The sequence below is a fragment of the Mytilus trossulus genome, chromosome 7 (assembly GCF_036588685.1).
Source record: "Mytilus trossulus isolate FHL-02 chromosome 7, PNRI_Mtr1.1.1.hap1, whole genome shotgun sequence".
Taxonomy (NCBI): Eukaryota; Metazoa; Mollusca; class Bivalvia; order Mytilida; family Mytilidae; genus Mytilus; species Mytilus trossulus.
The window spans coordinates 67,753,080-67,779,178 of NC_086379.1; the positions used below are offsets into that span (position 1 = coordinate 67,753,080).

The following is a 26,099-nucleotide window of genomic DNA, read 5'->3' on the forward strand; positions in this document are numbered from 1 at the left end:
AGAAATGGAAAGTTCACAATTGGAAAGCTGAAATCATCTCTTTTGTCGTAAAGTTTTGTCTTCAACCGACCCTCATTGTCAATTTCTAGATGTAAGTCAAGATATGAAGCCGACTTAACTGTATCTGTAGTATCCTTTATCTCCAATTCGATGGGATAGATGCGATCCACATAGTCACCAAATTTTGAATTGTTTAGTGAAAGAACGTCATCTATATAGCGGAAAGTAGAGTTAAAGGATATTGCTAACTTCTTATCTTTCTTCCTAAGAAGTTCCTGCATGAAGTCAGCCTCATAATAATAGTCAGCAAGTAGAGGGGCACAGTTTGTTCCCATTGGGATGCCGACAGTCTGTTGAAAAACACGTCCTCCTAACGTAACAAATATGTTGTCAATCAAGAAATCAAGCATCTTGATAATATCGGTTTCAGAGAATATTTTGTTTGAATCAGAATGGTTCTTTACAAAGTATGATTTATCCCTCCCTAAGACAAGATACTTGTATCTACGTTGGCCATTCTTTTTTATGAAGCAAAGTAATACCAACTCTTTTAATTTGTCTTTTAGTTTGGAATGTGGAATACTTGTGTAAAGAGTAGAAAAGTCAAATGTTTTAATACTGTTACAAGATGAAAGAGAGTTAGATTGTATGTACTTTAAAAGATCTTTGGAATTTTTAAGTATCCACATCTGATTCACGCCACCTCTAGAATAGGCAGTTTCACAATAACTTTGAAGCCCGTCTTTGATTGCTGATAAAATGGATGTTAATAATTTAGAAAGGGGTTTCGTGGAGCACTTGGAAGACCCAGCAATATACCGTTGTTTGTAAGGACACTTATGTAGTTTAGGTATCCAATACAGTGATGGAAGATCCAGTTCTTCATCTTTGGTTGAAATGCCAAAGGAACAAAGAACAGACCTATGATTATCCAGGATTTCCTCTTTGGTAAGTGTCGTGAGGGTATATGTTGGGTTTCCAAGTGAATTGTCTATACCTAATTCGTTTATCAAGCAATTAATGTAATGACTTTTACAGATAAAAACGATGTTATTTGGGGCTTTGTCTGCGGGGACAACAACATATTCATCATGGAGGTCAGATAGGTGTTTAGCAACATTTTGATCTTTGAAGATTGACGTAGCATGGGCATTGATGGACCCATTCAGTTTCTTAATTCTGATTTGTATTAACGACCTCACTGCCTTAATCCATTCGGATAGAGTGTCTACGTCTTCCTTCTCGCGCTTAGCCCATTGCCTGGCATAATCCTCGACTGAATCCATCAAAATTTTAAAGTTGTGTTTCCAATTGATGGATTTAGGCTCACGATATTTCGGACCTTTCGATAACACGTTTCGTAGAGAAGTGTTATTAACAATGTTAAGGTCACCGGTAATAACGTGGCCAGCAGGATTATATGTGAATTGGGAACTAGCACAAGTGCAATCAGGAGGTTTAGACTTGAAGTCGTCAATATCGAGATCCTGCAAAACGCGTTTGTAATTGAAAATTTTAGTTTCAATAGGTTTGGTATAGGTATAAGAAATTATTGGTACAGACTGGTCTTGAAAACGTTTTCTATTTTTTAAGAAAATAAAGAAACAGTTTTTGGGAGGTATGTGACAATCTGGATGTCCTTTCAATTCTTACTATGTACTTAAGTTATTTTTTTTCACTTTTTCTTAGTTCTTGATTTTTCATCCTTTTTTCTGAAGTGTTGGCTTATAAATGTCTACTCTGTAAATCTTATCCGGACCCTTAAGTATCTTTTTTTTCGTTATTTCGCTTCATATCATATATACCTAAGCTAATATTCTTCAATATTTTGTTAAGCGTTCATCAACAAACGATTTGAATCATAGAAATGTATGCTTCAAAAACTTGTATATCAAGTTAAAAAACAGACAAGGCTTCGTGTTGAAGGTCGTACATTAACCTATTATGGTTTACTTTAACAAATTGTAACTTGGATGGAAAATTGTGTTCTTGGCACTCATACCACATCTACTTATATCTACACTATTCTAATTCTACTACAGAGAAGATCACAATAAACAAAGGTAAAATAGTCTGAAAAGGTTCATTTTATCAAAATCATCTTAATTTGTGTTATGTTGATGTTCTATGTTCCAACATCACATTGAGGTCTACGTTATAGACTTAATAAGAAAATGACAAAATTTTGCACATCAAGAAAATTTCTGTGATAAAATATTACTTTTTCAAATATGTATTACACGCAATGTTTCTGAATGAAAAATGAATATCTAGTGGTAAGTTAAATTCGGTCAATAACATAGAAAGGGGACAAGATCGTGGATCCGACATATGAAACATAAGTGTGATAAGTTGTGAAAAATCTGCAGCAGATGCCTTCACTTAAACTTCAGCATTCAACAACATTGGTTCAATACCTTCGTGAGCAAAGAAAAGTAGTCATTCATTCTGTATTTTAAGAAAAAACCCTCATTGCAATAACATTTTCATTGCCATAACCAATATTTATAACACAGATCTGAACAAGTAAGGCATTTAGATTTCAACATTGTATATTTATATTGTTATATTTTTTGCTGTTTTTTCATATCTAATCACAGCAAACCTTATTATATAGTAACGGGTTTGTTAAGTTTAATCGTGAGAGGCTCAATTTTGTTTTTATTTATTAACTTTTATTCAATTTTGGATACAGTTTTTCTGTGAGAAGGTTTAATTTTCAAAAGCTATGTATTTAGCGCTAAATAACATTCATTTCAATAAACACATCAATTGTCACAAATCCCGTAAAAGCTATAAGTTATTTATTGCAAGAATTACTCACGATACAGTAAATACTGTCTTTTCTAGGAACCTTGAATTATACGGATTGTCAAATTTCCTGACAGAAGAAATCATAACACATTTTATATTAATTACAGCAGCCTTCTGGCTAGGTTCAAAAGTTCGATTTCATTTTTACATCTCTGAGGATATATTGTGTTTTCCAAGAAAACTTAATTTCTTTTTGATCAGCTTTTCTCTATAACAAGATAATAAATATGATATATTAATGTTGAAGATGAAGAACAATAAGAATCGACAAGAATCATTGTTATTATAGAAAAACGTAAATAAAAGCCTGAGCAGTATTCAATGTAAGGAAGACATTCAAAAGCATTGCATGTTATACAAAGTATTTCAGATAACTTTCAGTGAATTTGAATCGGTTAGTTTGTGTCGTTCTTTTGTGACAAGGGTTTTTATGTGTCCTTCCGGTCTAGGAAGGCAAGCCGTTTCCAACTAGTTTTTATTTTTCATTTGTTGTGCAGTGAAACATGTTATCCCATGGAGGGTTGTGCAATCGACATGCTTTTGGTTCCGCCGCATTCTATGTGTACCGTAAGCTATGTCGTTTGTCGTTATTTGCTGTCTTGTCATATTTATTTTTTGTGGTTCATAATTTTGACATAAATCAAGCAGCTGGTTTACACCTGACTATACGGTATTTGTTTTGTTGTTTTTAGAAGCCACATGGTGATTTAAAATTGTTTAATTCTACATCATTTGGATTCTGTTGAATAGTTGTAACTCATATCACATCTCTTTATGTTATTCTGAGAAATTACGTGCACCAAGTACTCTTTAAACAAAATTAATGGAATTAAAAATATTTAAGATGACTTAATGCTATCGCAGCAGTCTTTAAACATAACTTTTATTAGTTGCATACTCGATGATGCAATCGTACGACGAAAAGAAAAAAGACAACAACAAACACGAAATAACGAATAAAAGGAAATTTTAGTATATGTCAATGAAACAGCAAAATATCAATAAAAAAAACCAAAAGAGGTCTAGAGGGAAACTTAAAGCCGTTAACGGGATTCGTGTATCTATGCAATATACCAAACTGTAGAGTTCAACACACAACTCTCAACGAGATTTATGTTTCTATACAATATACCAAGCTCTAGAGGGCAGCACACAACTTTCAATCATATTCATGTAAATTCTTTTATAGTCAAATTATATATAATGCACAGAAATATCGGCATTCACCTGAAAAAGCTCATCAAAACTTTAAACATACAGGTAATTAAATATGCGGCATATTTTGGTATTAATATTGATTCACTCCAAAATGTCTTTGCATTGAATATAAACACATTTATTTAAAACCAGTCGTTGGATTGATACGAGTTATGTTCTTCTTATTTATTTTATGATAGTATGGTACTAAACCACTGTCGGGAGGTATTATTCTTGATTTTCATATGATGAAAATATAATCTTCCAATCAGTTGATTTGAGGTCTGGAACTGGTATGATAGTTGCTGCTTATAGGTTTTAGTTAATGTGTGTTTCATTGAGATTTTGCTTGCTTTCTTTTGTTACCTATTCTGACATCAGACATGGACTTTTTTAAACTGAGTTTTACTGTGAGCATTTGCATGTCTTTGTTTAATCTACGTTGGATAAGAGTATATATATACCGGGTTTCTGTCTTTTTGACACATTCCCCATTTTAATTCTCTATTTCATCTATATACAATATAAAGGGCGACATACAAGCTTTTACTATATGTTTATGTCTATACAATATATCATACTCTAAAATGGCTATTTTTTCTTCTTTTTCTTTTCAAATGCAAACACTTTGCAATTAAAACAAAAGAAAAACAAAAAATAACGATTTAGAAACATATTTATTGTACTTAGAATCCCTTGTATTACTTATTCAGATAAACTCTCCTTCACCCTTTGCATGAGAAAGTAAATAGGCCAAGAGTTTGATCTAAGGACTAATTATTTCTTTCAAGGAACCTAATTATTGTATGACAGTACGACATATCAAATTTATACAATACAGAAGAAGTAATAATTGCATGTTGTGTTTGTATATTCAGGAGACGCTGACAATTATTAGCTTTATTAGAATGATTGGATATTTTTGAAAAGCAATAAATCTGTTTAAACATGAGAATTTTACTTTATATTTTAGGGAACTTTGATTGAATTACTTGGCGTCTTTCGAGCACCTTTTTGAAGGTTGATTTGACGATAAAAAAAATTTGCACCAAACAAAAGAATCTCGAAATTATATAAAAGTACTTTATTTGAAAAGAAATGCCAAACAAATCTTATTAATTATTATTATATCACTCACTTTGATTTTGGAAAAATGTGTTTTTTTCTTAAATAGTAAATATCAAAACTTTTTATGAATATTTCGTTAATATTTTTTACTTTCATGTATCTATCGTCCATACTTCTACTGTAAACTACTGTACTCTCAGACCGAATTAAAAAGTAAAACATCAGTTCTATTTCTAAAATATGATATTATGGAGACAATGATGATTGCATGTAGAAATTGACTATTTTAACTTAAGAAGGCAAAATGAATGATTATATATTTCCCTAAAAAAATCTAATTTAAAAGATTGAAGTAAGAGGTTAATAAAAGACTTAATGAGGCTGTTAATGTATAACATTATATTCAAAATTATTTACGTTTTAATAAATGGAAGCAATAACAAGTTATCTAACACTTAATCACGGCCATGTTACACTTGTGGTAGTTATAGTTCAACTTTTATTTCTTTAACTATTATATCTCATAATCTATACCGGAATTTAACTTCCCATTAGCAAATAGAAGAGTGCCATTAGTTGAAGAGACACAACTTGCCCTTCAGCAGAACATAAGTGCAATCCCGATGTTAATTGTTTGTTTGTTTTTCTGTATAGTGTTTTGTGAATTGTTGTTTGTCTGATCATATTTTATTTAAGCATGGTGTTGTTTGTCTCTACTCTTATATAAAAAAAATATTGCCGTAATAAAAAAAACGTTTTTCTTAAATCTTGCACATGACAAAATTTTTCATTGAAATTGACTCGAGGGTTTATTCTATATTGTGATCCAATCATTTAAAATCAAAATAATTTGATTTCCTTGACCTTCAGATAGTATAGAAAGCTTAAAAGGACTTTTGCCCTTTTTAACAATAGTATTCCATTAAAACATCGTCACTTTTGAATGATCAAATTAAGCTTTGTTTTGAACCATGTTGCACTTAAATGTTCCCATGAAGACAAACTTTATCGATAATTGCTAACTGAATTACTCGCAGGAAGGAAATATTTCTGCTTATTACTGCACTTCATTCTTCAATACTCTACAAATCAAATTGTCTTATTTCTGTCGTTGTAATTATAACATTGGGTTGTTCGTGTTTATAAATGTATCATATACAACTTTTGAAATTCTGATAAATGAGTTGGTTGCAAATCAAATTTGACAATTTGATTCATTTTGGTGGTTACGAATTTGGCAGGTAATGAGCCTTTTATAAAACATACTTCTATATATAAAACAAAATGGTCTTTTCATATTAGGAATAATTACAGAAAACGAAGGGAACAACAATAAATCCTTAATCCAGGAAGTGCAAAAATAAGCAAGAAGAATCAAATGAAAAGACAAACGATCAAACTTAGAAGGAAACATTTCACAAAATTAAAAACCAATTGTTCAGACCAATTGTTCAGAAAACAATTGAAGGTCTTTCCATCAAAAACAATGTAGACAATATGAAAGTTTTAAAATTAAGTTTAAAATTTCATTTCAATCGTCAAATGATAGTTTATTGTACGCTGCTTCCAAAAATATATGGTTTCTATACAATATTTATTAAATAAGGGAGATAATTTGTTACTTCAGGTTTGAGAAGTGTTACTTCCGATAATGTTAGAATATTCACTTGACACTGATTCCAAAAATATCTGGTTCTATATACTTTTATATTAATAAAGTACAAAATTAGCTACTTCCGGTTTACACAAGGTCACTTCCGGTTGTGTTTTTTTTTAAAGGTTAAATGGTTTGATACCTTTTGCCCAAAGTCTCCTGGCTTTATCATGTATACATATGGAGTAAAAGCAAAGGTCGAAATCTAGAACGTCAAATTAAGCTATGACATTGAGATCAATTTGATGGTAATAAACCAAGGACCTCAAATCATAAGAACATAGGTCTTAATTATATTTGGTTAGTGAGTTATATCTCGATACGCGTATTTTTAAATACAAGAGGGTAGATAACTCCCTTTTACGTTCAACGTACTCTTGCAATCAAAATTTACGTGTTATCATATGTTGCAACTAGCATTTTAGTAAAAATAATTTGTTGATATCTTATACGGTTTTTAGTGAAAATAAGCTAAATTAAAAAAAAATAGAATATGACCTTGACCTTGGTCTTTAACCTAATTTTCATTTCTTGGACCAAGGACTCTAAATAAAAAGATCCTAGGTCTCTATCACTTATGGTTTAAAAGATAGAAATTCATATCACTTATCCCGAATGCATAAGGTGAACTAACTCTCATATGGAGCGTTCATATTGCTTCGGTCAAAATAGGACATATCATGTGAAGGATATAACGAGCAACTTTTTTAAATGAATTTGTCGTAATCGGGAAAACAGTGTTTCGGGAGAGAACTCCTACAAAGAAAAGTTTTTGGTTCGCATGGTAAAGGACCAATTTTGGCCTCAAATTGCAGGTTTATCTGACGAAAGATTTAAACAACCTTTTAAACATTTAAGTGTCTATTTTATTTGATTCAATTAGTTTATGTAAAAGATTTTAACTGATTTAGTCATTAAAAACGATCCGATTCAAGCTCAAAAATGAAAAATCTGCCGATAAATGTCACTTTTCTGGTGGTATTTGTCAAAAAAAAAAGTGGCTGCATCCGTGTTCATCCTCAACCTTTTTATATGTTATGTATTATCATCAAGTTCAACTTATATTTCAATGTTAAGGATAAACACGAATGCGGCCACTTTCGATTTACACGGAAACCGTCTAAAATTAAACTAAAATGCTAGAATTGTGAAGATTTCAGTAATTTAGCATGACTAAATGGTGCTACTACCCGGTATATCCATTGTATTGTCAAAAACAGCCCATATTAATGTAGCAGAAGCATTCTTCTGTCCCAAAAATAACTTAATGTTTACATTTTAACAGTTTTTGTAAAACTGCTATATTTTGGGGCCGAAAAGGGGTCTTACTGGACCTACTCCTTTCAAAAGCGCATAAACTGTTCGATTTCATATACCAAATATTTATGCGACATATTGCGAAACCAATATTTATCGAAAAAACAAAATTAGGCGGAAGAAAAAAAAATAATCAGAAGAAAATCAATAGGTCTTTCCACATAATAGTGGAAAGACCTTATAAATGAGAATTTTAAACCACATCAAACTGTTGGTGCTTTGTTAGTCCAATCAGGACAAGTTTTCTTTTTTGCACTCATACCACGTCTTATATCTATTTCTCTTGTCATTCTTGTCCTTATTTTTCTAGTCACCTCTCCATTAAGTATTTCAGTAAAATGTTAGTATGTATGTCTTGACGGATAACAGCGGTGACTTAGACACAACGCATTCATTTTTATCGGATCAAAATCGTTACAATGTCCAGTGTTGTGTGAACGGTGTCTAAAAGGTGGCCCTTTGAACAGGTTTGATTTAAAGAAATTTACTGCTGATTATGCCGATTGAGTACAAGTTGAGTCCCGATCTTTTCGGATGTATTCCGCCTGCGTCAGTAACCATTACTCAAATCACTGTCTGATCATTGTCAGATTATGTCTTTACTTACAAAGACAATTAAGAACCCGAGTACCGGGCCGAAATTAACTTAAAGAGAAATAACATAAAAAATGTCACGTATTGAAAGTATGAAAGATTTGAGAGTTGACTCAAATGTCCAGTATAGTTTCAATTGAAACACATTCACAACAGTTATATTTACTCTTGTCGCGAGACATTTGTAAAAATAGAAATTGTAGACAAACTAGAACTTGAACATAAATATTCATTTCATGGTGTTTACATTGTGTCGTAATTCTAGAAACAAGAATTGCACGTTATTTCTCATGCGTGAAGATATATTAACTTGCCACAAGTTAAAATTTAGTTATATTTTGTTTATAAAATAATTGTTTTTCTACCATGAAATGGAAAGGGTTTCATTAGATTTCACAATACATAATTCAAACATACATCACGTAGTGGACGCCAAGTGTCTAATCAAAGTCAACCTGAAAACAAATTTAACTTGCACTTTTATTTATGTTTCATTGAAATTTAAATAAAACTGATCATGCTAACTTGATTAAAGTTTTCGGAATTTATATCACGATTTTTCAATTTATGAGGGATAATCGAGTATTTCCATAATATCAGTTCAAGGAAAGTTCACTTCGTTGTAATTGAATTGAAAGACTACGACATCTACAATTCAATGTTTACTCAACAATTTTCATCCGGAGTGGCAAATTCTGTTGATAACAAGTGTGATGCAATTTCTTCTTGAATTTAACATGTTCACAAGTAATAGAACACATTGTGTTGACAATCATTGACAAAGAGCTCTTATATTATGTATAAATAATATATTAGTAAAGCGGTCAACTGTCAAACTCTTAACTTCCACAACGGTTAACTTCGGCCATGTTATGTTATATATTTAATTATCAAATAAAGGATACTTTTATGTGATTTGAACAACTATTTAAGGATATTTTATTTTCCATTCGGTTACCTTCTATGACGCTCGTAGCGTATATCGTGACAGCGAAACAAAAGCTCCTATTTTGACCTTATGAAATTATTCCTGATAAAGGAAAATCCAGAAAAGAGATTTGTTTGCACGTAATGTATGAAGTATTATTTTCCTTTTTGTAATCTCCCTTTCTTTAAACAGATATTCAAATAAGAACATATATCACGGTTCATACAGTAGCTGTCCAGAATTTTGCTAAGACAATAATACATAGAGAAAACTATAAAAGTCATTTTTATATGCAATACCGAAGGACTATTATAACAAAATCTGACACTTTTTAATAATTGAAAAAATTACTATTTGGCATATTGAATAATTTCAAACGAATTGTACTAATATCACCTGTGGCAGGTATTACATCAAATCTGGTTGACTTTTTAAAACAGTGAAATGTTACTTATACTGATAGAATTATATTCAACCAAACCGTGTGTCGTCATTACAAATATTGCACGATCGCGATGTTGAATACGTAATGCAAATAATTGTAAATTCGCCACGGGCTTCATATCCCTGACACAGATAATTGACAAATTACGGGGGGCACTTTCTCGAGTATTTCTGCCTTCTAACACAATTTCACAAATTGATAGCATAGAATTGAGATTGAAGATGGAGATTATGTCAAAGAGACAGCAAACTGACCAAAGAGCAGTCAACAATTTCGTTTGATGTGTTTTGACAACATTCGTTTGACGTATTTTGTCATTTGATTTTGCCATGTGATTAAGGACTTTCCGATTGAATTTTCCTCGGAGTTCAGTGTTTTTGTGATTGAACTTTCTTTTTCTCGTATTAGTTAGATTTTTACCCCTTCCAATGTAATGAAATACATTCAAAAGGGATTATGCTTTTTGAAACACCACAGACAACTTCTGTTTGCCCGTTAAAGATTGGTTTTACTTTACTCATGATTGATTGATAGATTGATTCTCTTTATTTCCTTCATTATATTTATCAATAATTCAAAATCATTTTTATAAATATTTCATGACTTTTAAAATGTTTGTTTCATTGAAAAAGCTCCAAACTATCTGACTTTGATGCAAAAATACCAATTTTTTTTGGCATTAAAATTGAAATTTCTTTTTTAACTCATCGATGACCTATACTCATCGTATTACATAAATAAGCTGTGCATAAACTAAATAATTGTAAAATTTTAGCTATTTCTGTAATTTAGTTCTTATTTTATTTCGATATTACCTCTATTTCTCCTATTAGTTCGACAGCAAAAAAGGATATTAACAAAAAAGAATGCTTCTTTCGAAGGCAGATTGTGAGTTTAAATAAACGGTGACCCCATTTTTCTCAGTATATGAGATAGTTCATTTAAAAAAAAATATAGTTGTCATTTGTTGTTGTGTATCACTTCTTTTTTATTTTTTTTTGTATTCAAATCAGTAAGTCAGTTTTCTTGTTTGAATATTTTTACATAAAAAGTAAAGACACAAAAATACTGAAAATTCAAAAAGGAAAGTCCTAAACAAATGGCAAAATCAAAAGTTCAAACACATCAAACGACTGGATAACAACTGTCATATTCCTGACTTGGTACGAGCATTTTCTTATGTAGAGCATTTTTCATTTCGATCCCTTTCACAATTATCATTGAACTCCGAAAGCTTTGTTCATGTCCGAAATATTTGTTCTGTCTTTAATATTATATTAGAAAACGATAAACTAAAATGAGGTAACACTTTTATTCTTAATATATTGTTATGCCGGCTCCCCGTAGTTATTCAGTTTCTAATATGCATGTATGTTGTTGTTATGATCCATGATCAGAAGATGGTTATCGAATGTGTTTGATAAGTCAGGAAAGGCTTATTTTTGTATATATAAAACTATTAATTTGTATGATTTAAAACTGAGTATCATTGTTTTTGAGACAGATGATGTTTATACTCGTACTGTTGGAAAATGAAAGTAGGCCATAGATTTTTGTTTACGGCTGTAAATAATAATTAAATGGTGATTCATGTCGGCATAATTTTACATCTTATAATTCGTTATGTTTGGGTTTCTTTTGTGTATGATTGCTAATTTCTCGGAACAGTTAAAGACTGTAAATAACTCTCGTTCCGATTTTCAATGTTGGTCACCGATCTAGGTGATACTTACATGTTTGATGTGTATTGGTTATAATGCTCGTTATTTGTTGACTTTCAATTGCTATATACAGTAGTTTGTATCTGTTTGTATCCATTACAAAAGTTTTCCAGGCTTTTAGTTGCATTTTAAATACTTAAACTATATTTATTCGTGAAGAACATGGCATTGTTTACTATTTTGTCACCGTTAAGGGAATTTCCCTAAGAAGAGTGATGGCTCGTGATTGGACGTCTTTATATAAGCTCAATTCTCATTGGTCAATTAAGGATATAAATACGTGTGGTTGACTGCGTCAAGGGAGATAGCTCAAACTTGTGGAAAGAGTCGTATGAAATAGATAGATAAACTAAAATACAATTATGTCGGATGTAATGAGTTTAAAAGTTAGTATTGTGAAATATATTATATTATTATAGTTTATTAAAGGTGACGGTGACAAATCTAAGTCCTGGTGATTAAATCTCGGTGACGGTGACTATAATATCGGTGACGGTGACTATAGCTGTCGGTGACGGTGACTATATAATATCGGTGACGGTGACTATACTTGCGGGTGACGGTGACTTAATATTTTTGTCACCAGATTTGGAGATTCAGATGTGTATAATATAAATTAATGAAAATATAACCGTGACTATTGAGATAGTAACAAAGATAGTTAATTGAAGAACATATATATATATTTATATGTTTTTAATATAACAGTTTGATGAAGAACAAGGCTTTTGATCTTGTTTAATATAACTATGATTGAAACCTTGGTATTAAGGATTTGTGTTAAAGAAAAGCTATAAATATATAGTTTATGAGTAGTATTCACTCTGGTGAATAATTGTAAGACCAACCATACCCGGGGGCACTGACCAGTGACAGCACCAAGAGTCCAGACTCGTTCCAGTATTTTATCTCATTAATAAAATGTTGAACTTCATTATTATTCTATTTTATTTTAATAATACTTATGAAAACAGGACTACAATAGCGCATTAATACACCTTTATTGGTATATAATTCCTTCGTCCTATTTCGGGTTTAGATCGGTGGTTTAAATTAAGACACCTTTCTCGACCTCTAATAGATTCCTTTTTATGTAACCCTGTTATCTCTGGTGCCCGACTCTAACGCCAGAGAGGCAGCGTAACAATTGGTGGCAGCGGTGGGATACCACTCTCAATATATTAGAGTCTAATATTGTTTGTATATCAAAATCTAAAGTTGTTGTAAAAATAGAAATGGACGATTCAAATATCGTTACGTTCGGTCCCAATACTGGGAGTAGACATGAGGTAAATGAAACACTATCGAATGAAGTGATAGCTTCTAGTAGTGAAAACAATGTAGAAGCAGATAGAAGGGTTGCTGACGCTAAAGTTGAAATGAAATTTATGGTAGATAAATGTCTTTCAGATTTTTCTGAGAAAATGGACAGTATGTTGGCAAAATTTGACCATCATTTAACAAATAAAACCACTCCTATTTTGGGAAGGGGGTATGATAGTTCGTCTATAAGTGCGAGTGGAGAAGCGAAACATAATAAACAAGATTTGAATAATAGCCATTTCACTGAGAACATCAGAGCTAAACCTGAAATAAAATGTAAAATTAAACCTCAGCTGTATGACGGATCAGACGATCTAGAAGAGTATCTCACACAATTTTATCTTTTGGCGGAAATTAATGATTGGGACTTAAGGTCTAAAGCCTTATTGTTGGCAAGTAGTCTAACAGGTAGCGCTCGTGCTCTTTTAAATGAAATGACAGAGGGTGAAAGGCATGACTTTGAATGTTTAGTGACAATGCTTAAAAGCAGATTTGGTTCTATAAATCGCTCAGAAGTTTTTAGAGCTGAGCTACAGACTAGAGTTAGATTAAGGAACGAAAGTTTGCCTGAACTGGCACAGGCAATTAAAAAACTTACAAGGCGAGCATATCCTGGTACTTCCCCTATTGTCAGGGATACCCTTGCGCTTGATTACTTTATTGACGCTATAACTGAAACTGACATTCGTCTAAGATTGAGAGAAGTAGGTCCAAAAACGATATATGAAGCTGAAAATATTGCTGTTCGTCTTGAAGCTTTAAGACTAGCAGATAGACAAAAAGGGCGATCAGTGAGAACTGCTGATGTATGTGACAGTGATGATAGTAAATTGGCCAGTGAAATAAAAGAAATAAAACTAGGCATACGAAATCTACAAAATGATGTAGGGGCTATAAAGAAAAATAATACTAATAGTCAACGTTATACCAATAATAATAATAATGGTTCACGTCAGCAAAGAGGATCAAATAATTTTGGGAATAGAAATAATAACCAAAATTATCACAGCTCGGAAAACTACCAAGCGTCGAGTGCGGGGGTCGCGGCTCGACCACGATAAAAAGACCCAACACAGTTATTTCAAATGTTTCTTGGGGAAAAGATAATGGATATTTTGTAGTTGCTAGTATAAATTCTATGTCTGTAAATATGTTGGTTGATTCTGGGGCGAGTGTCTCCATTTTGAGAAAAGATTTCTTTGATAGCCTTGCACTTGAGAATAGACCTCAAGTTATGCCAGTCAGAATGAATTTATTAACAGCAACTGGAGAGGTTTCAGAGTTTATTGGAAAAGTTAATTTAGAAATAAAATTAGGGAAACATGTTTTCAAACACGAGTTTTTGTTAGCTGAAATCAAAGATATGGCTATACTTGGTATGGACTTTTTGATGACTAACAGTATTGATGTTCTTTTTAGCAAAGGTTGCCTGAGAATTAAGGATGAGTTTATAACCTGTTTTACAAATAAAGGTGATAGCTCATGTTGTCGAATCTCAATTGCGGAAACAGTTGATATTCCGCCTGATAGTGAAATGATAATAAAAGGAGTTCCATGTGGCCCGGTTATATTTAATGAAGTAGGTCTTGTGGAGACAAACAGGTCGTTTATTGAGAAAACTGGTTTGTTGTTAGCCAGAGTAATAGTTCAGCCAAATTCAAATATCATACCTTTAAGGGTTGCTAATTTTAGCTCAGAGCCGGTCAAGGTTTATAAAAACACAATTGTGGGTACTTTTGAACCTGTTGACTTAGAAACGTATGAAGTGAGTACTGTAAGTCGGGTCAATTGTGCAGATAGTAACACTAAAGTGGACATTCCTGATCATTTAAAGGGTGTATTTGAGAAAAGTTCCAAAGATTTGGATAATATTGAAGTCAAAAAGTTAAGGGAGTTTTTATGTTCTTATCAAGATGTTTTTTCAAAATCTCCATCTGATATTGGGCATACTGAAATCGTTAACCATAAAATAAATACGGGCAATGCAAAACCCATCAAACTTAAACCTTATAGACTTCCTTTGGCAAAGAGAGAGGTGGCAGAGAAAGAGATACAAGACATGGCATCAAGGGGTATCATAGAACCTTCAAGTAGTGCTTGGTGTTCCCCAGTGGTCATGGTCACGAAAAAGAAAGACCAGAGTATTCGATTCTGTATAGATTTTAGGAAAATTAATGATATTACTGAAAAAGATAGCCAACCGATTCCTCGTATAGAGGACACTCTGGATGCTTTAAGCGGCAGTAAGTGGTTCTCAACTCTGGACATGCGCAGTGGTTACTGGCAATGTGGTTTAGATGAGAAAGATCGGGAGAAAACAGCTTTTGCAATACCTGGTAGTGGTTTATGGCAATTTAAAGTGCTATGTTTTGGACTATGTGGGGCTCCCGCGACTTTTGAGCGGTTAGTCGAGAAAATATTTTCTGGTTTAACTTGGAGGATATGCTTAGTGTATCTTGATGACATTATTGTGTTCTCCAAAACTTTTGATGAGCATCTCAAAAATTTAAGTGAAGTTTGTGATAGGCTAAGATCAGCTAATTTAAAATTACATCCTAAGAAGTGCTTCCTTCTTCAAAAGGAAGTAACCTTTTTGGGACATAAAGTTAGTCATGAAGGGATAAGTACTGACGATGAAAAAATTAAGGCCGTGCAAGATTGGCCCACTCCCAAGAATGTAAAAGATGTACGTAGCTTTATCGGACTTTGTTCATATTATCGTCGATTTGTAGAAAATTTCTCTACTATTGCAAAGCCCCTTCATCAATTAACCGAGAAGTGTAAGAAATTTGAATGGACAGAAGCTTGTAATTGCTCGTTTGAGCATCTGAAAAAGTTGTTAATATCTGCACCTATCTTAGGTTATCCAATGGATGATGGTGGTTTTATTCTTGATACAGATGCTAGCAATGTAGGAATGGGGGCTGTTTTATCTCAAATCCAAGATGGGGTAGAACGAGTGATTGGATATTTTAGTAAAACGTTTTCTAAAAGTGAAAGGAATTATTGTGTCACCAGAAAAGAATTGCTTGCTATCGTCCGTGCAGTTAAAAATTTTCATCACTATCTTTATGGTCGATCTTTTACTGTTCGTACAGATCATGGGTCTCTTAGATGGTTAGTAAATTTCAAAAATCCTGAGGGTCAGCTTGCCCGCTGGTTGGAAACACTTGGTGCATATGATTTTCAAATAATACATCGCCCTGGTCGTATTCATTCAAATGCTGATGCATTGAGTCGTAAACCTTGTCCAGATGATTGTTCATATTGCTCGAAAGTTGAGAATAAATTTTCAAATGTGGGTTTAGGAGAGGTTGAAATAAATAACGAGATTTCAGCTAAAGAAGTGGTAGTAAAGTCAGTTGTGGTTGATGATACGAATACTTTAACAGGCGCCGTTAAAGTTGAAGGTAGTCAACGTCTAGAGACTAGTAAGAAACATGAAGCAGCAGAACTTTATGCTAGTTATAGATCAGACGATTTAAACGCTTCTAAACCCTGTACAAAACATAAAAATGAAAGTGTGAACATATCTGATAAAGTGAAGGATGAAAGTGGATTTGCTTTAAAGGCATCATATGATGCTCGTAAATCAAGTAGTTCTGAAACTTTAAATGTTCCCAATTTGAAAAGGTCCGTGAAAATAAAAGGGAAAAGAGGATTTGCAGGAGAAACATCAGTGGATGTTTGCAAATCAAAGACCCCTGAAAACATAATTAACCAACGGGTAGGAGTAGTTAAAACTCGAAGTATGACACCTAATCATTTGGACCAACAAAAACAGAGCTCGTCATCTCCGATACACGATGCACAATTTGTTGAGATAGATTTTGATTTAGAAAATGAACAAGAAAATGACCCGGTACTAAAGATAATTAGAGATTGGCTAGTAAACAATTTCAAACCCATTTGGTCAGAAATATCAAAATTCAGTCCGATTATCAAATACTTCTGGAATAGAATTGAATCATTTGAGATAAGAGACAGTATTCTATGTCGAAAATGGGAAAGTGAAAAAGGGGACAAGGTCACCTGGCAAAAAGTAATTCCAGAAAATTTGAAAGAAAGTGTGCTCAAGCAGTTACACAATAGTGTCACTGGTGGTCATTTAGGTATCAAGAAAACCTTAAGTAAGATTAGACAAAGATTCTTTTGGTTTGGAGTACGAAAGTATGTTGAGAATTGGTGTAACAAATGTGATGTATGTGCTTCACGAAAGCGACCAAATAGGAAGCCAAAAGCACCTATGAGACAATATAATGTCGGTGCGCCTCTAGAAAGGGTTGCTATGGACATAATGGGGCCTTTGCCTAGGTCAATTCAGGGAAATAATTATTTACTCGTAATTGGTGATTACTTCACTAAGTTTGTACATGCCATTCCACTAAAATCTCAGGAAGCAGAGGTGGTAGCTCGAGCATTAGTAGACAATTTTATCTCGATCTTTGGAGTCCCCTTACAAATACATACGGACCAAGGGGCTAATTTCGAGTCTCATCTGTTTAAAGAACTTTGCAAGTTGATAGATATTGACAAAACAAGAACCACGGTTATGAGACCCCAGTCTGATGGAATGGCTGAGAGGTTTATGAGAACCCTGGAAAATATGTTGTCTTCATTTGTATCGAACCACCAAAAGGATTGGGACAAATTTGTGCCCATTCTAATGATGGCATATCGTTCAGCTGAACACGAAAGTACGGGTGTGTCACCTTGTAAAATGATGTATGGACGTGAAATCAATCTACCGGTAGATTTATTGTTTGGTAAATCTCCTGACACTCCTAAAAGTTCTATTTCTGACTTTGTAAATGATCTTGAACATACATTGTTGACTGTTCATGAATTTGCGAGAACCAATTTAAATGTTGCTAGTGATGTTATGAAGAGAAACTATGATCATAACATTCATTTAAAGCTGTTCAATCCTGGTGATCCAGTCTGGTATTACCAATATCAACGGAAAGTTGGTGTAAATCCAAAATTTCAGAGACCTTGGCATGGTCCATTTGTTGTTACCCATCGACTGAATGACGTCTTATATAGAATTCAGCTGGGTCCAAGAATGAAACCGAAAGTGGTTCACCATGATAAACTCAAACCTTATTTGGGAGATCATGGTCCAACCTGGTTTTCATAGTCGATAATTATCAAATTTAGTTTAACTTTGTTCTTTGATCAAAGTTGTATTGTATGCATGTTGGTTATCTTTTTATATATATATATCTATAATTATTACATATGATTAAATATTGAATAAAAAAAAAAAAACCATATATAGGTATGACCGTTACTGGTAATTAAATTAGTTTTACTACTCTTTGTATACGTTGTTGAGTTGTAAAAATATAAATTATTATAATGATTAGTCCATGATTATGTATCTCTCTCTTATGATTGTTATTTTATTCTATTATAGAGTAAATGGATGTGTGTTATCTGTGAAGATATGACATTTGATAAGAGGTGGTTCCTGGAGAGACACATACTAGAAAGACACTCAGACTTTGCCTGGAAGTGTCCAGAATGCAAGAAATTATTCCAAAGACGGAATTCAAGCCATGGATGCAAGGTTCTAGAAAGCCAGATGATATGCTTTCAGAACAGCTCCGGACGTAGGGGAAAAGAGGCGGAAGAAGATTTTGAAAAGTTTAAAACTGAGGAAATGCCAAAGAAAATCAAATTAGTAGATGGTAATGGGAATGAGATCGAACTGGCACCCAGACGTAATAGATATGCCAAATCAGAGATGGGCGAAACCAGCTATAGAACCACTGGTACTAATAAAGGAGTGGAGTGGAAGAAGAGAGGAAGCTCATTGAGGGAAACATCGAGAAAAAGAACTGATAGATCTGACATAGAAGAGAACAAAGAAAATAGCAACCTCTCCGGGCCAACTCCTGCAAAGATTTGTAAACCATCAGAAACAAAAGAACAAAAGCTGAAGAAAATAAAAGACGTACTACAAGATCTTATGAGTGAGAATGGGGAAACCATAACCATATCGGTAGAGCCAGAGGCAGATAAAGTAGAGGGAAATACAAGCAGCCAATTGTTAGAGGAAGAAGTCGAGCTGCATGTATCAGAAACTGAAGTGAAGACGTTAGAGAAAGCAGACAACTATAACAAGAGTTCCTCCTCCTCAACAACATCGTCAGGAACGTCGTCTAGCTCTTCTAACTCCTCAAGGACAGTAAAGAAACCAACTCAAGACAGTAGACCACAAAATACGGAGAACGTTGTAGAAGAACCTGTAGAGACCGAAATCGATCCAATCAGGAATGTTGAATTTTCTGCTAAAACAGAATTGGTAGAGACCTTCTTACAGTCACTACAGGACACACAAGAAAACACACTTACCCTCAATGTTGGAGGGATGAAGATAGAAACAAGTAAAAACACACTCAGAGCAGATCCTTCATGTGTATTTGCATTAATGCTGCAACCGTTAAGTCCATTCCGACCATCAAACAACGTGTATTTCTTTGACCGAGATCCAGCTCACTTTAAGATAATTCTTAATTATTTAAGGAACAATTGCAACGTAGAAAAAAGATATCTACCTAGAGAACACATATATCTGTATGAGTTATTACAGGAGGCAAAGTTTTACAAACTGTCAGGGCTTGTTTCCATAGTACAGGAGAGATTGAATGACTTATGTGCTTGCAGACTCAGTAGTTTTTAGACTTTGTTGTTAAATTTGTTGTAGTTTGATGTTTGTTGCTAATATGTTTAGTAAAATTTATCTTGGGAATGAAATGATATCTTTGTTGTTAAATCCACATAGTACAGGCATACTGTCCGCTAAAAAAAAAAAAAAAAAATAGCTACTTTGATGAGTTTTTCCTAAGCTGTATCAATAAGCTTACTAAGCTCATATATTTGGGGACCAAATCCTTAAGGAAGGGGGCAATGTTATGCCGGCTCCCCGTAGTTATTCAGTTTCTAATATGCATGTATGTTGTTGTTATGATCCATGATCAGAAGATGGTTATCGAATGTGTTTGATAAGTCAGGAAAGGCTTATTTTTGTATATATAAAACTATTAATTTGTATGATTTAAAACTGAGTATCATTGTTTTTGAGACAGATGATGTTTATACTCGTACTGTTGGAAAATGAAAGTAGGCCATAGATTTTTGTTTACGGCTGTAAATAATAATTAAATGGTGATTCATGTCGGCATAATTTTACATCTTATAATTCGTTATGTTTGGGTTTCTTTTGTGTATGATTGCTAATTTCTCGGAACAGTTAAAGACTGTAAATAACTCTCGTTCCGATTTTCAATGTTGGTCACCGATCTAGGTGATACTTACATGTTTGATGTGTATTGGTTATAATGCTCGTTATTTGTTGACTTTCAATTGCTATATACAGTAGTTTGTATCTGTTTGTATCCATTACAAAAGTTTTCCAGGCTTTTAGTTGCATTTTAAATACTTAAACTATATTTATTCGTGAAGAACATGGCATTGTTTACTATTTTGTCACCGTTAAGGGAATTTCCCTAAGAAGAGTGATGGCTCGTGATTGGACGTCTTTATATAAGCTCAATTCTCATTGGTCAATTAAGGATATAAATACGTGTGGTTGACTGCGTCAAGGGAGATAGCTCAAACTTGTGGAAAGAGTCGTATGAAATAGATAGATAAACTAAAATACAATTATGTCGGATGTAATGAGTTTAAAAGTTAGTATTGTGAAATATATTATATTATTATAGTTTATTAAAGGTGACGGTGACAAATCTAAGTCCTGGTGATTAAATCTCGGTGACGGTGACTATAATATCGGTGACGGTGACTATAGCTGTCGGTGACGGTGACTATATAATATCGGTGACGGTGACTATACTTGCGGGTGACGGTGACTTAATATTTTTGTCACCAGATTTGGAGATTCAGATGTGTATAATATAAATTAATGAAAATATAACCGTGACTATTGAGATAGTAACAAAGATAGTTAATTGAAGAACATATATATATATTTATATGTTTTTAATATAACAGTTTGATGAAGAACAAGGCTTTTGATCTTGTTTAATATAACTATGATTGAAACCTTGGTATTAAGGATTTGTGTTAAAGAAAAGCTATAAATATATAGTTTATGAGTAGTATTCACTCTGGTGAATAATTGTAAGACCAACCATACCCGGGGGCACTGACCAGTGACAGCACCAAGAGTCCAGACTCGTTCCAGTATTTTATCTCATTAATAAAATGTTGAACTTCATTATTATTCTATTTTATTTTAATAATACTTATGAAAACAGGACTACAATAGCGCATTAATACACCTTTATTGGTATATAATTCCTTCGTCCTATTTCGGGTTTAGATCGGTGGTTTAAATTAAGACACCTTTCTCGACCTCTAATAGATTCCTTTTTATGTAACTCTGTTATCTCTGGTGCCCGACTCTAACGCCAGAGAGGCAGCGTAACAATATAATGTGATCATCGAAAACGGATTTCAGTCGTTGTCGTTTGTTTATTTGTTACATATTTGTTTTTCGTTCATTTCTTGATCATACATAAGGCCGTTAGTTTCTCGTTTGAATTGTTTTACATTGACATTTCGGGCCCTTTTACAGCCGATCACGACTATGCGGTATGTGTTTTTCTCATTGTTGAAAACTGTTACTTTTAGTTGTTAACATCTATATTATGTGAGCTTTCTAATTGACAAGCATACCATATCTTCTTTTAATGCAATTACTGTAATAATATAAATCCTATTACATAAATGACCAGTGATTCGAAATATTTTTCTGTGCAACACATTTGAATTTATTTAAGGAATGGTTGAATTCATATTTATCAAATAAAATACGTTTGCGTTTATCATTAACTTCTGATAGTTATCATTTCTATTTAGAGGCAATGGTAGATGTATGAACAAAGATCACAATTCAAAAAAAATAAATACATTATAATTGTTGCTGGCAGTTTGTTGAGAGACAGGATGATATGTACGCACTTTTTTAGAATAAGTAAGAGATTGACATGTTGTATCATAGACACTTGTCAAAATGTTAAAGACTTGATGCTGGATTCTTGAGGTCTGTTGTTTTTTTTATGTGTCAATAGGTGACTGTCTTATTCACGCATACACCACATCTTCTCTTATGCATTTTCCATTTATAAAATAAAATGTAAAAGAAACTAATATGATAAACCCCTTGGCAGTATTGTTTTCTTTCTTAATTGCACTGGATTCAAATACTTATAGTTTCCTAATTCAGTATATACAAAAATGTTGTGTTAAACAAGGCTTGATAACATCAGCAATAAACAGCTTGGAAGTATTACGTATTAAGGAATATTGCTTGATTGAAATATAAATGATTGCTAGTTCCATGGATTTTGAACAGTTATTTAATAAAATTATATATGATATTATGAAGAAATAGCAACAAATGAGTTATGAATGTGTTTAATTTGACCTCCCTTTCGCTTTGTTGCAAACGTATTCTATAATGTATTTTCCTTCTCCAATGGGCGATGAAAGGGATGTGGTTATTCTCGTTAATGAAGTTATTGATTTACATGACTACATATAAGATAATTTCCAGTAGAACTATTATACTTCCCACTTCTTAACCACTGATTGTGGAGCTTTGACTAAAGGTAAGCTAATTTTGTTATTGCATGTATCAAACGCTATAACTATTTAATATGATTGTTTTATTCCATATCGTTGATAAAATAATATATTTTAATAAAAAAATAACTCAAAACCATCTCTTTTTCGATATCAAAGTCAAGTTCGACTCTTACCACCACTATAATATCAGACAAGTTAGTGGTTTAGCTAGCTAAAAAAAAACAAGATTTAATCAACCATATTCTATAAAGGAAATGCATGTACCAAGTCAGTAATATGTCAGTTGTTTTCCATTCGTTTGATGTGGTTGTGCTTTTAACTTTGCCATTTGAAAGAGAACGTTTCATTTTTAATGACAGTTCGACAATTTTGTCGTTTTACTTTTTATCATATTATTGTTTGGATTAAATCTATAGATCAAGCTTTTTTAAAAAGCATACTTATTATAGTTTGAAAGCAAAAAAGGACTTGGTACTGAAGTTCAATATACACAATAATTTACGACAAAAATTGCATTAGTACTGTTTTCACCTCTGCAATGTATAATTAGTTATCAACACTCAAAAGAATGTATTTACAATGTATCTATTCATACTTCTTCACATCTTTTTGAACGAGTTCAGTTTTTTAAACAAGTTTCTTTGTTTTTTTTTCAGACATGGCGTCCATTCGTCAGAGATCCGGCAGTCAAGGAGCAGCATCGAATGAGGTACATTATAGAATTGTTGTACTCGGAGCTGCTGGTGTGGGTAAATCATCCATCATATCACAGTTTTTATACGAAAGGTTTAATAGTGAATATAAAGAGACAGTAGAGGAATTACACCGAGGACAGTATAACATTGGAGGTATTAAACTGACATTAGATATTCTGGATACTGCTGGACATAGGGAATTTCCCGCCATGAGAAAGTTAGCGATAACAACCAGTGATGCATTTGTTTTAGTGTATTCAGTTACGGATATGACTTCGTTTGATGAGGTACAAAAACTACGAGAAGAAATAATATCTCAGCGTGGTAAAGTGCCCATAGTTATAGTGGGAAATAAAGCTGATATAAACACTGATGTGCCGACAATGGACACAGAAACAATTGAATCAATAGCTTGTGTAGACTGGGAATCAGGCTTTGTACAGGCTTCAGCTAAGGAAAATACGAACATTGTAGGAATTTTTCAAGAACTGTTACGGCTGTCTAAATTTTCTAATTCATTAAGTCCGGATTTAATACGGAGACGGATGTCTATGCCAGTTTCATTATCATCGCAATCTCTTGTAAAAAGACAAAGTTGTGTAATATCATAAAACCATTGTTTACTTTCGCTTAAGTTTTATATACATATTCATTTGCAATAATAAAGAATATAAATGATTATCAGTGTGTATTTACCATGTACAAATACATTAGCATAATATATCAAAGGTAATGGTAACTTTTCATATTTCAGAGATATAAGCTGAAAACTAAATTATGCTTTTAAATACAAACTGTTTTGTTTATTATTTTACAATACAATACATATAGCATCCATTTCTATAGTAACATACTACAAATATAATACATAATGCTTGTGCCTTGGATTACCCATTTTGCTAAATACCCTAGAACGTTTTTTTAGATTTGGTTTGATCGGAATCTCTTATAGAAAAAAAGAACATGAGGTGAATGATGTACCATAACAATGCATTTCAATATTGATATTCTTCATAGCCTTGCTCATAAGATTCCTATGTCTTGTGTTATCTGGTGGTATGATAAAAATGTACAAACTATACAGACGTTTTTTGATATGGTTCATAGGTGTTTCTCGTTTCTCGTTTTTTATATACTTGTAGATTAGACCGGTGGTTTTCCCGTTTATATGGTTTTATACAAGTAACGTTTTGAGGAATACAGATCACATTTGCATCGTTTTAGATTAATTATTTGTGTAGGGTTTTTTGTTAACATCAACTGAAAGCACAACTCTTTTTGATAGTTCATAAGTAGTTATTCAAAATAATTAGATATGTATGACATTCACAGAAAATATTATTCCTTTGAGTACAACTGCACCAACACTATTCATTCCTTTCTATGGAATTACAGCGGACGACGTGATTAATCAAGTGACGAATCACACTAATTGTATCAGCACTCAATAATACTCTAGATTAGATTTGCTATGATTTGTTAAGTTAGATCGTACTGCAACACTGAACTTGTTGCACATGACAAAGTTTAATTAATTTATTTGATAATGATATGATTTTAGGTAGATCACACAGGCGAACATTGTCTGTTGACATTTTGACGTTTTATGTCTATTTGGTTTGCTCACCCAAAGTCAATATAATGGAAATACATGTATAAATAACTGTCATGCAAGTGGTAGGTTTTGCTGGTTATAAAACCAAGGTAATTCCCTTCATTTTCTCCTGAAAATAACTGTAATAAGTCGGGAATATCGCAAGAGGTGTTTTAATAGCATGATCACTTCAGTTGATTGATAGTGGTTTTTTTTTGTATATTCCCCCTTTTGAATTTTTCTTGCAATTCGGTACCGAATTCCAAAGGAAATTCGAAAATTCGAAACGGAAGGTTCCCTATCGGATGTCAAAATCAAAAGCTCAAAGCCATCAATTGTTGCAAAAATACAAATTGATATAATTTTTTATTATAATTCTCGACCGTATTATAGCATGCAACTGAAGTTAACGATAAATATACTGTCATTAAATCGAAGAAAATAAAATTTTCAATAAAGATGACCGATATGCCTTAACTGAAAAAAAAACAGCCAATGCGGGCCTTCGGCTGTTTCCTGTCCTTTCGTCTGGATGATGTCTCTTTGATACATTCCTCTTTTTCAATCTCAATTTCATTAAAGCGAGGTACAAGTTACACATCTGACACATATCTATAAAAGACGAACACATAACTCAAATACTGTTCCATTTCTAAGTAGCAACATTCCAGCAACACCTGCATACGGGGTATATATCTCCCAATTGATACGATATTCCCGTGCTTGCATTTCCTATCATGATTTTCTTGATAGAGGGTTACTGCTTACAAGGAAGCTATTAAACCAGGAGTTCCAAATGGTGAAGTTGAAATCATCCCTTCGTAAATTTTACGAACGCCATCACCAGTTGGTTGACCGTTATGGAATAACCGTTTCATAAATGATATCGGATATGTTCCTCACGTCGTAACTACAATCCCCTTCCCTTTCATGAATTTGACCTACCGAATTAGACTATTTACCGGATTTGTAATCACACAAGCAACACGACGGGTGCCGCATGAGGAGCAGGATCTGCTTACCCTTTCGGAGCACCTGAGATCACCCCTAGTTTTTGGTGGGGTTCGTGTTGTTTATTCTTTAGTTTTCTATGTTGTGTCATGTGTACTATTGTTTTTCTGTTTGTCTTTT

At 33.0% G+C, this 26,099-nt stretch overlaps 1 protein-coding gene across 1 annotated transcript; it reads left to right on the plus strand.

Annotated features, from left to right (window-relative positions):
* The first annotated feature begins 22,679 nt into the window (after window positions 1-22,679).
* On the plus strand, window positions 22,680-23,985 carry LOC134726616 (GTP-binding protein Rhes-like). Its single transcript, XM_063591027.1, has 2 exons — window positions 22,680-22,702; window positions 23,336-23,985. The coding sequence occupies exon 2, from the start codon at window positions 23,338-23,340 to the stop codon at window positions 23,983-23,985; it is 648 nt and encodes a 215-aa protein (XP_063447097.1). The 5' UTR covers window positions 22,680-22,702; window positions 23,336-23,337.
* Window positions 23,986-26,099: the final 2,114 nt, after the last annotated feature.

Bases quoted from the DNA above. Each gene is read 5' to 3' on its own strand.
- LOC134726616 (XM_063591027.1), top strand. From the start codon at position 23,338: ATGGCGTCCATTCGTCAGAGATCCGGCAGTCAAGGAGCAGCATCGAAT.